This window comes from Diadema antillarum, unplaced genomic scaffold (assembly GCF_040938485.1).
Source record: "Diadema antillarum isolate AM-2024a unplaced genomic scaffold, OU_Dant_1.0 seq00000457_RagTag, whole genome shotgun sequence".
NCBI lineage: Eukaryota > Metazoa > Echinodermata > Echinoidea > Diadematoida > Diadematidae > Diadema > Diadema antillarum.
Window position 1 is genome coordinate 821,779 of NW_027271429.1, and position 12,760 is coordinate 834,538.

General features: G+C 37.8%; 1 protein-coding gene across 1 annotated transcript in view; it reads right to left on the reverse strand.

The window, feature by feature from the left end:
- The window catches only part of LOC139732960 (uncharacterized), a 480,027-nt gene that overhangs the window by 455,419 nt on the left and 11,848 nt on the right, over window positions 1-12,760 (reverse strand). Inside the window, exons 2-5 of the mRNA XM_071643795.1 lie at window positions 5,609-5,920; window positions 3,288-3,629; window positions 2,687-2,833; window positions 1,582-1,650 (exon numbers count right to left, since the gene is read on the reverse strand). Coding sequence (XP_071499896.1) covers window positions 1,582-1,650; window positions 2,687-2,833; window positions 3,288-3,629; window positions 5,609-5,920 — 870 coding nt within the window. The remainder of the gene's footprint in view (window positions 1-1,581; window positions 1,651-2,686; window positions 2,834-3,287; window positions 3,630-5,608; window positions 5,921-12,760) is intronic.

Here is a 12,760-nt window from a genome sequence, read left to right on the forward strand (position 1 = left end):
CACTCATACGACCTTTGATATCATCACACTCTCGGCTTGCTATAATCAAAATATCCCGCAAGAAAACGGCGTATTTCTCGATTTTTAGCGCTTTTTCCGCGACCCGTCGCGTAGACAATACTCTTAAAACTGGACTTAATTCGCGCGCGCTTGGAAAAGTTCCGATTCTGCACTTTTGACTGTGGAATTTGGGATTTTCGATGGATTTTTGGAGGAGACTTGAGGACTTTCCTGTACGTGAATGAGTGTTAATACCGTATGTATAATGATGTGATTTGCGTGTGATGTGACTGTAGAACCAAAGATCGTACACTTCAGTGTACGATCTTTGGTAGAACTCACTGGCTGGTGATAAAGCACACTGGCAATTAAAGGGGAAGGCTAGTACCTGATCAGTGGGAATCAGTGCGAATGCTGGGGGATGATTGTTCCAATCTTTGTGGAATTCATTTAAGAGTACATTATATATCTACTGTTGTGTGAAAATCATTTGCTTCAGAACGGTCTCATATTCAAGTAATGTGCAGATTAATGCCCCGTCACTGACCAGGGACGCTTACCTGGAAACATTAAACTGCACATTACTTGAATATGAGACCATTCTGAAGCAAATAGTTTTCACACAACAATAGATATAATAATGCACTCTTGAATGAATCCCATAAGGATTGGAACAATCATCTCCCAGCATTTCCACTGATTCCCACTGATCAGTTACTAGCCTTCCCCTTTAAGTGGCCGAATTCTGGTAGATGACCGAATGCACATTATGTTTACTCCGACTTTGTACTTAGGCGTGGGTCTGCCGCCTTTGACGGCCCCTCTCTAGTTGGTTAAGCATTCATGCGCCTTGTTTGGAGTGTGAGACTGACGCCTAGTCAATAGGTTGTTCAGGACCATTGTCAGCACACACTCATATACACATCATTGGTTCCTGTGCAAAGTTCAGTTTTCGTAGAGAGGGTTAAAATTTGACATAAATCTGAAACCTTCCTTCAAAATAAATCTTACATTTAATGAAATTGATTTATGCTTTGACATTTAAATTACGTCCATCAAAATTGTACACTATTCAGCTATTACTCATATGAATAACAGTTTTATCGGATGAATAATTTTTGAACTATTAATGATTAAAAGAAGAAAATGTTTTTGAAACACCTCATACATCTAACTCGTAATACAGCTTTGCAAGAAACTTCGGAATATATCATACGATGGATTAACCAAGTATACTAAATAAAGAATGCTTCCATATTGATTGCTGGTAAAAAAGATTTGAGTATAACGGAATACACTTCTACCTTAAAAAAAAAGCAGCAGCAGCACACAAACAAACACACACACAGACAGAACTAATACACTTCTTCTCGACTTCTGTGCTTAACGATTGTAATTTATTTTTCTTGTTTACATATTGCAATCTAGAGATGATTATGAATGAGCTTCTTAACGAATAATAATTTGCTCTGGTTGTTACCTGAAATTCTAGAGCCAATGTCCCCCTTTTTTATTTTGTTTTTATCCAAAAACTTAGATTACAAAATTATCAATTAACAATCGTGTTGAAGTATCTCATACCCATCATCAATCCTTCCCCGTCAGATCGATGTGTTCTGGCTTGTCCCCAGCAGGAATTCCAGCTACATCCTGTGGGACACAACAACACAAACAACGACGAGAGCATCAACATAAATCAAAACCCAGTGTGTATGGGTAGGGGCGGATCCAGGAATTCGGAGTGGGGGGGGGGGGGGGGGCGCAAAGCAAGGTGCCACTTCATTTGCTGAAAACCTAACAAAATGGGCTTTAGCGCTATTCTCTGGTGTACACTTTTATAACGAATATATATATATATATATATATATATATATATATATATTCAATAAACACATCAAAGGGGACGTGACAGGGCAGACAATATGTGTGAGGATATTAATCATGTGCATTCGTTCAATCAAAGCCGTAATATATGAGTCGATTGTTGTCTCCCGTAGTCACATACGTGATAGTATCTGTCGAGCGCCTCAAAATTCACCACCGTAATAAAAAGTAACATTAACAGTTGCATTCTATTTTATGTGAAATTTTATGTTTTTCTGTTTATAGTTAAATTTATTTCATGATGTGGATATACTATGATGGTACAGATGTTGAGACAGAACTGACTGACTAGCGTTATTTGTACTGAAAAGGGGCGAATATCAGTAACGGAAGGGAGATGATACAGTGACTACAACCCACTTTTTCAATGGGTCTTGACGGCATCGTATAAGGTTTGGTTGAGACTTAACTTCAGGTTTCTAAAATCCTTTATGAGATAATGAGAAACTTGTAATGAAATATGAACAAGCATGTGATTCTAGAAAGGATTCAACGTTTATTTGATGAAAACTGGTTTCTAATGGCTAAATATCCAAAACAGAACAATCCTATTGAAAGAGTAGACCAAATTTTTATTGGGATCGTTTTTTTTTTTTACTTTGTTGTACTTTGTATTTGGACGTATCAGTTATCTTAAAACGTATCTTTATCTAATCAACTTTGAATTCCTTTTAGAATGGTGAGCATTAGTGTTTTCTTGGTAAAGGTAAAAGTCCAATTCCCATCTCCACTAATACTACACCACCCCTTTAATCTAAGGCAGATCAAGTGTTATTCACTTCGATTTTATTAAATTGGTTACCAGTTCTGTCAATTTCCACACCTTTCCGCGGTAGGTATTCAGGATGATATCTTTGCAGAAAGATTCCACCAAGGAGAAATAGGATGGCTAGGGCAACAGGAACACCAATGGCTAGACCGAGGACGAGAGCCGAATTACCGTCTTTTTCTGAAATTCAAAATGAATATACTTGTTATTTGAAACACCTTTCTTCCATGACTAGAATTTGAAGGCAAAATTTCACATCTTTTGTATTGCCAAAGAAGTATTCGATTGTATGGATCCAACCGTCATACGTATTTTGGCATTTTATTCAGAAAAAAACACTATGAAAAGGAGTGAGTTCACTCTTTATCTCACTTTGAAAGTATTTTCCATGTATTTGTCAGCAATATTGAAAAAGATACTTCCATGATTGAGTGACTCAATAAATGTTTTCTCAAAATTATGTAATCAGATTGATCTTCCCCACAACAATTTCTAATAAGAATGTTTGTTACAAGAGATATTTTGAGTGCTTTTATAGTCATTTTATTTCATGACTGTTTATCAGTACCAAACCCTATATTCATGATCATGATTTCATGACGAAACACACAATATTGGTAAGTTTTCACCAAACCTGATAGAGACAGGACGGTGACTTCAGCTGTCGAGATTCCATTAAGAGGATCACCGGTAGCCACGCATATAAAGGTTTCTTCTGTTCCGTCATGCACAAACACAGTAATTGCCTCGAACCTCTCGTATGTGTCGTCAGATAGTGTCGTCTGTTGCGAAACTGTCGAGTTAAGTATCACCCCTGTCTCCTTGGACCATGACATTGATATGTTAGGCTTGAATTCACTGACGACACACGTTAGGTTAATGGAAGGATTGTTGGAGGAAGTTTGGAATGTGCACCGGCTTCTATTGGATTGTCTCTCATCGACGCATTCCTCAATAACATGTTTTGACGCCATTGCTTTGAAAAGAATGAATAGTATTAAAACGATATGATTTTGTTATCTTACGAGGGAATCTAGAACAGACATTGAAGACACAAAATGTAACAAATGTAGGATGAAATAAAGCATAAATGTATACATACATGACAGACCTCCGCTTACACATAACAATGTGCACGCACAATGTATAGCGATCGCAATAGTTGCCAAGCTTAGATTGCCTTCAGTCTCCTCATCATAATCATACTCTGCTGCACTTTCACAAGTCTTACAAAAGGCGAGAATGGAATTGAGGTTAAAGGGTGGTGTAGTTTTCGTTGAGATGGGGATTAAGATCTTGGTTAGAAATGTGAAAGAATAAAGGGCATACAATTATAAGAGGAATTAAAAAGTTCATTTGTGACCGTGTACCTCAAAACGAACATAAAGTCGCACACACTGATTTTGCGTGAGGACTGAAAATAAGTGAAATGGGTCAACCTAGCCGAACTTGACTTTTTCATATTTTCTAAAAGAGTGGGTCTTGTTTTACATTATGCTAAGAATTGGTATTATAAAACGGGCAGGAAAGTGTGTTTTTTTAGCAGTTTATCTCGAACATTTTTGGTAGAATAGTGTGATTAGGTGTGTCTTTAGAATCCCTTTTTCATTTCTGAAAAACCTTGTCCACACTCTTCAATTTCAACTCTAATAACTTTTGAAAGGATAGTGCTACTGCTTTGGAAGTTGGCATTAATTATGGACAGAATTAATGAGGCATGCTTAATGTCACTTTAATCTGATAATCCCTTCATTGTTGTTACTCCCGTGGTTTACTTCCTCTTTTTTGTCCCATTCATCGCACAGCCACCACGGTTTGGTTAAGATTAAGCGCTTGAATAGACACTGTACTTCAGAGCCTCTTTTCTCAGTTCACACTTTTCCTGAGTTTGTGCTTTCTTTCCAATATTTAGATAGGTTAGGAGAGTCCATTTGATTTGAGTTATACATCATTTTAAAGCTTAAAGTCTGCTCTTTCAGAATATTGTCTTAACTAAAAATTTATGTCTGGCGACTTTTTGTTTGTTTTGAGGTGCAGGGTCACATTTGATGAAAAATCGTTCTGTAAATGGCTGAGCCGAGAACAGAGTAAAATGAAATCGTCCTCACAAAAGGCGTGTCACAAATAAAGTTTCAATTTCTTTTAATTGTATCCTCTTTACCATTATCTCCCAAAAGTCAAAAACTGAATAATGTTCTAACCAAGAACTATAGCATCCTTTTAACCACTGTCTATTCTTTACTGGACATAAATTTGACAAAATCGTGTATCTTTTTTCTTCTTTACCTACACATGGTGTGAGATTGTTCTCTTCGATGTAACATATTATTGTGTGTTTTGCAGTCGTCACTATGGTGTAGAATGGATTGCATTACAGGCAAGAAAATAATGTATTTCGCATCATTTTTTGGCGTATTGAATTTCGTTTCTGTTTTGAGGACTACATCAGTCATTCATGCCCTCCTTCGTTGGTGGAGAGGACAGAAAAACAAGACAGTAAACATAAAACACATTTGCGTTTTCCAAAAAGAACATCACCTACTCCGCATGAGACGAAAGTTCCATTATTGATTCATGAAATTAACTCACCGATCACTTATTTCTCTGACCTGCTCCTTTGCATATTAATATACCGTAAGAGCGAATTTAGCAACCTTAATTACGAATAGAGAACTACAGTAAATTGTGCACCGTTGTTTTACACTTAAATCATTTGATTACCCATATGTCTAACCGAAATACTCGAATAACCGAAAGTTATTGTCATAGTTGTTCAGATAGGCAAGAGTGAGATGGATTGGTGGGGGGGGGGGGGGCGTGGGTATCTTTGTTGAAATTTTATCGGCAAGTATTGTATGACGGTTCTCATTTCTGGCTTGAAATTTTCATTCAACTCCTTCCCTTGAAAAATCCACGCCTCTGCAAAGAGTGTGATAAAAACAATACATATCTCACAATCAACCGTCAAGAAAGTAGAATTCGTAAAGTCATCGCGATTCGTTAGCACCACGTCACAATGATAAAGACCCTCATCAGCAACCTCCAAGGTGGTAATGACGAGGCTGAAGTTTTTGTCGATGTCGAACCGTTCCCCCCTGCTCTCAAAGTTTCCACCAAAGAAAGCAGCCTTGATCGTCAGCGGCTCCTGATCTGATTCACTCTCCTTGGACCAGAACACAGCGAGAGGCTCCTCCTGGATGTCACATCTCAGTCGGATGTCCTCCCCTTTCCATCCCCGAACGTTGGGGGCAGTGCCTACCGCTGAGGCTAGACGATTGAAAAGTGAGTAAAGAACGCGTGTCACCGTTAAAATGAATGAATAATGTATGCTCTTCGGAAGTTCTTCCAGTCATTTGTTTGTTTGTTTGTTTGTGTGTTTGTATATTACTTAATCACGGATAAGATGCCCTCGATCAGATAGGTAAGGCTGTTTTTCAGAGAAGCCGTGAATACAGCATTATCCTTGTAATCTGACCGAAGTGGCATCTGAGCGAAGAATGTCAATGGCAGATAACTGTAATGACTGGACGCCAAAATTCTGTTAAACACTACGTCTAGTGCTTATCTGAAAACGTTACACTTAACTCCCATACATATTTAGTCTTCTCTCGTCTATATTCGTAAATCATTATGCTAGAAGTGTAAAAAAATGACGACGAATGCGTGAAAAGAATAAAAACTCACCCTGTTCTTACCGAGGATGATCACAACATAGATTATAATTACAAATAAGAGCTTCTATTAGAATAACCAGTTCAGGAATGATGTAATGCTAAGAAAAAAAAACTGTGTTTCTGCAGGTATTTGTGCCACGCTGGTATCAAGCCAAATATCAGGAAATGAAATCGATGTATCCTCATGGATATAAACATAATGTTCCGACTGAAATGTGTTGTTGTTGATGTGTACGTGTGTGTTTGTGTGTTTGTGTGTGTGTGTGTGTGTGTGTGTGTGTGTGTGTTTGTGTGTATTATTTAGTCTTTGTAAGTATCAAAACTCAGTCAGGCTAAATTATACTTCTTGCTCTAGTCGTTTTGGTCAAAATTGCTGTAACTCTGGATGGACATGTAATATGTCCAGCCGGAAGCTGCGTTGTACTGAGCATGTAAATTTAAAATAACTTCATGGTCGTAGACATCCTAAGGGATGGTTCCTGAAAAGGCGTGATATCGAAGAAAACAATCAATGTATATGTTAGGACGCAAAATATATATAGAAGTCTCGAAATGTTACAGATTCGGGCATGGAATATAAGTACTATTGATTATCTTACCACTCCTCTTATTAAAAGTTCACAGGGCTTATGGAAATGGTGTTATTAGTCTCAATTAAACAAGAGGTCTCCCGTTGACTCGCTTGCCAGTCTTTACTCGAATGCCTGTTATTAGAACAACTTTAAATAGTTTGTTATAATGTAAGCGTGAAAAAACACACACTGATTATTTCAACTCCTTGTGTGCTAAGGTTGGCTATTGCAGACTTCAAATACAGTGTGCCGCAAATACCCTGCTCATTCAAGTAATTATAGTACCCTAATGTACTACATCAAGGAAATACCATTATGTGTGAGTGTGGATGATAAATCTAGCCCTCTATTTCATGTTTTCTTGAAGTTGTTTTTGTGATGGTGTGTGATTGTGTGTGTGTGTGTGTGTGTGTGTGTATGTTTTTGTTTTTGTTTTTTGTTTGTTTGTTTGTTTGTTTGTTTTTTTTTTTGCTTTTTGGTGGTGGTGGTGGTGGGGGGGGGGTATGTTTTTTTTTTTTTTAAGCCCTAACATTTTCTTAGTGGATTCTCGCAGCCGACGAATATTGCGACGTCATGCATGGTGCTTCCTTAACAGATACATAGGTATTTCCCCACTAGCTTCCCCCTTGCCTTAAATGCGTTGTTTGAACGAAAATGTACATAGTTATACGACCCGACAGACAAATTCCACCATAATTAGAAAATTGACCCAGGCATCCATTCAATTATGGATTCACCATTTTGGTCCCGTTATTTGGAATTCACTTCAAGCCAGTATTCTACATGCACAATAAAGGACCTAAAAATGGGAACCTTTTCTCCTCGCTGATTATCAGTTTCAGTTTACTATACACTTTTGATTTAACACCTGTGGCTTTTTTCCTTCCTGTATTCATCAACTCCTTCCAATTAAATCAAGTGATCCCGAAGTGCAAGCCTTGAGTATTTGTTAAGGCATTTATGACAAACCCATCACTTTCACAGCAAATTCACAATTCTCCTTTAATTTTTCCCCCTTTACCTTCTTTCTTACCACTTCGTTACGATGACGTATTAGGCTAAGTCATTAAGCTATGTGTAACGTGTGAAATGCGCTTCATTTTAGTTTCAATTGTACATGCATTGCAAGAAATGAGATAAGGGAGAGTTTATGCTCTCAGTCATAGGCTGCGAGCAATGTGGATATCGCTGGTTTGTAAAGGCAAACCCCGTTTGTTTAGCTATCGACTCCAACCGAAAAAAAAAAAATGGGTCAACTTGGACCCGCTCACTTCCCTGTTGATTATAACTGGTTGAGTCTGATATAGTGTGAGGGATATTTACCTGCACATGAAGCGTTTCTTTCAACTTTGCCGACAATATTGTCAAATCTTTTCATCACAACGTTTGCAAACCTACCACTACAAGTGATTTTGTTACGCAACTTTTGAATAGATTACTGCTGCTCAGTTTTATGGAAAAGGGAGTGAGAGGCAAAAGTGCCCCAAAGTGTTTTCACAGAGTGTTCACAGTGTGTTCCTTTAGTCGACTATGTAAAAACGCTCGAATTTAACAGTGTGAAGATGATTTCACACTGTGGTGTGGTTTTCACGGAGTGCTCCTAATGCTTTGTTTCACCTGGTGAATCGATGACTCACATTGTGTTCACACTATTAAAACGCCCGAATGTAACAGTATGAAGAGATACCCCACTGTGTTTACACTGTGTTTCTTATATTGTGGGTCCCTGGTTTCTTTCCAGCAGGGTTAGCTCACTGCTGTGTGTGGATGGGCGGCTCAGAGAGTCAAGCTCTACCAGAGATGAAATGATGAAATGAAATGATCACATGCAAAAAGCTCACACTGCAGAGGTATCATACGCATGATATCTGGCGTGTGCATTGGGCGCGATGTGAGTGGGTCCGAAAAGCTACTACAGCAGGCTTTCAAGTGGCCCTACTTTTCCTACTTTTTCCTACTTTTTTACTGCTGTCCCTACTTTTCCTACTTTTTTGCTCAAAATCCTACTTTTTCCTACCTTTTCCTACTTTTTTGGTGAAAAACCCCGCAAAAAAAAGTGTGCAAGGCTACTTGAATAATTTATATTCAGAAATGATGAGTAGACTCTAGTTGCAGATTCTTACTGGTGGGGAGAGCCTCTTCAGCATGAAAGAGGGATAACACACACCAATCAACCACAAGACTGCTGCCAGCCTCAGCTTTTGTTCCTGTGCAGATGTGATTGATCCCACTGATATTGCAGCCTAAGACTTGGGGCAGTGCTCAACCAGCTCTCATCATCGCTCAAAATTACCAGGCTCTCCCAGGAGCAAAAGTGAGGCTGAGGCAGCAGGGTTGTGAGTACAAATTAAGTACATTTAACATCAAGAGTTCTGGTGAGTATCGACGAAAACTACTCCAAAAAGCCTGCACATGTCCTGACTTATTCCTACTTTTTTTTCTTTAATGCCCTACTTTTTCCCTCTTATGTCCCTACTTTTTCCTACTTTTTTAGAGATTTTGTTCCTACTTTATTCCTACTCTTTTACATTATCCCGCTTGAAAGCCTGCTACAGTATCCCATACAACACCGCGCAGAAAAGGAGAGAATCTGCTGTTCAGGATTGTTTCTTTTTTTAAAGTGAAAATCTATATAGTTCTAATATTCTTTTTACATTTTTTTTTTAATTTCTCAGTATTAGATAAATGTTTCGAAACACGCCCTCTAAACCTGACTGAACGTATATTAATCCTAGCTTGAAACCATCTTCGGCCTCACAGAATGGTCGGACGTGGAACATCAATTAAACATGGGTAAACCCTGCTAAAATTTCATTAATGCATGTATCTCTTGACATGATGATGGATTTAATTCCAGAAATACTCAACAGTCAAGAAAGAGCAAGAATAACAGCAACAATAATATCCTTGTCGAACAAGACAACTTTTTAAGTTGTGTCATCGGTAGATTATCATTATGATGACTTACAGAAACAAACAAACTGTATAAAAAACAAATAAGGGAACATTTATGACCGTGCACCTCAAAACGAACATAAAGTCGCACACACTGATTTTGCGTGAGGACTGAAAATAAGTAAAATGGGTCAACCTTGACTTGACTTTTTCATATTTTCTGAAAGAGCGGGTCTTCTTTTACATTATGCTAAAATTTGGTGTCATAAAATGGGCAGGAAAATGTGTTTTGTTAGCAGTTTATCTCGAACACTAATTGGTAGAATAGTGTGATTAGGTGTGTCTTCAGAATCCCCTTTTCATTTCTGAAAAGCCTTGTCCACATTTTTCACTTTCAACTCTAATAACTTTTGAAAGGTTAGTGCTTCTGCTTTGAAAGTTAGCATTGATTATGGACAGTATGTGTTAATGAGGCATGCCTAATTTCAGTTTAATCTGATAATCCCTTCATTGTTGTTTCTCTGGAGGTTTACTTCCTCTTTTTGTCCCATTCATCGCACAACCAGCACGGTTTGGTAAAGTTTAAGCGCTTGAATAGACACTGTACTTCAGAGCCTCTTTTCTCAGTTCACACTTTTCCTGAGTTTGTGCTTTCTTTCCAATATTTAGATAGATTAAGAGAGTCCATTTGATTTGAGTTATACATCATTTTAAAGCTTAAAGTCTGCTCTTTCAGAATATGGTCTTACCTAAAAATTCATGTCTGGCGACTTTTTGTTTGTTTTGAGATGCAGGGTCACATTTGAAATTGACAGGAATACGCTAGCTTGTATCTATGAAATATAAGGAGAGCATTTTGAATATTGCATGAAGTCCATTTTTCATAGGGAAGCACTTGAAGCATTTGAATCATTTACGAGTGCACAGCCTTTTAGAACGAAACATTAAACATGAATAGCCATACGCTTTGAAACATCATGATTTTCTACTCAGTTTGTCGTTCAATTTGAACACGCAATTAGTGATATCAAGCAGCGGGACTAGGTGACCCTAAACAACACGAATGAAAGTTCATTGTACACTCTTAGAAAAAAAAGTTCTTTTGAGCACCATTAAATGGTTCTCAGCACTGTCAAAATAACGACACCCTTTTTGGTGCTCGTGAGAACCTTTTTAAAATGGTGCTTGTCGGCACCTTTTGCAGAAGGTGCCCATTAGAACCTTTTTTCCCGATGAAATGGTGCTCGTGAGTACCATTTGAAAGGTGCCCATGGGCACCTTTTTGACTCTTTTCAAAAGGTGTTCATAAGAACCATTTCATTGGAAAAGGTTCTAATGGGCACCAATGTTAAAAGGTGCTGACAGGCACCATCTAAAAAGGTTCTCACAGGCTCCAAAAAGGTGTGGCTATTGTGACAGTGCTGAGAACCATTTAATGGTGCTCAAAAGAACCTTTTTTTTTTTTATGCCTTCGCCAACGAAGTGGCCGGAGGCATTATGTCTTCGGGTCGTCCGTCCGTCCGTACGTACGTCCGTCCCGTTTTGTTTTTGTCGATATCTCAAGAACCGAGTGGTGGTTTTACATCAAACTTGGTATGAGGATATATCCTGGGGGATAATACTTTGTTTGGATTTTAGGGTCACGGGGTCAAAGGTCAAAGGTCACAGGTAATGTTGTGAAAAAAAGGTTGAAAATTCATGTTTTTCTCCATATCTCGCAAATGGTGCAAGGTATCTTCATGGAACTTAGTATATATGCTTGTTCCAATGGGCAGTGATTATATAGGGAAGTTGGGGGTCATGGTTCAAAGGTCAGGGGGTCAAAGGTCAAGGTCAACTCCTCAAAATATCACTACTTTCCTTATATTTATGCAATGCCTGAAGGGTTTTTTTTTAAGTTGATGTATACATGTATTACCCAATATATATTCTGTGGGAAGTTTCTTGCCAAAAGGTCAAAGGTCAAGTGAAAGTGCTGAATTGCACTTTTTCCTCCATATCTCAAAAGTAACTCAAGGTATCATCATGAAACTTACATATTTATGCATGTTCAACCTAATAGTGATTCTCTTTGGAACTGTGAGGTCAAAGGTCAAAGGCCAGGTTTAGATAATGCTATTTTCCCATTTGATACTGAAATTATACTTTTTCTCAATACTTTGAAAATTACTCAATGCATAAACTTATAAAAGGGTCAAAAGTCAAGTAAAAATCATCAGTTTTTAATATTTTGACAATTGTGTGAAACTGTCATCACACATTGTCAAGACATTGTACTAGACCTATTAGGAGAACCATGCATTATGGCGGAGGCATATCAGTCGCCGTAGCGATATATCTAGTTTTTCCTTTGAATGTAAATGTGAATTGATGTCTGTGTATTTTTGGTGTGTTTCACACGCAGTGCTGGTAAGGTGCTTCACTGGGTCCATTTTTAAAAGTACATTATTTTGTACCTATCTGCATTGAAACTGTGATCACAAACTAATTTGTCAAAACTCATCAGTCAAACATACGTACAAAACATACATATCAGCAACACATGAGCATGTCATACATTATCGTTGACACTGGAGAAAAAAAGAGTAAAGAAAACACACCCATGCACACACAGTTTCACAAGCATGAATACATGTACATGAAATTCACCAATATTTTTTCATGAAACATTACTCAATAACTGAAAACCATAGAAATTTGCTCTTTCAGAAATTCGCAGAAATGTATTTATTCACCTTAACTTTTACAATCTATAGGTGAGGTTTGTATTTGTCATGTTATAATCTGTCAAATAATCTTAACAAAATATTTTCATTTGTTCACTAATTTCTTTTTTCCACAATATTTGTCATTTGTGTACCGAGCAGTTCTTGAAACACCATCACACATCTCTGTACAGATGATATGAAATAGCAAGAGATGCATCAGGCTTTTGAAATACATAACAAAATTTCTAATTCTCTATG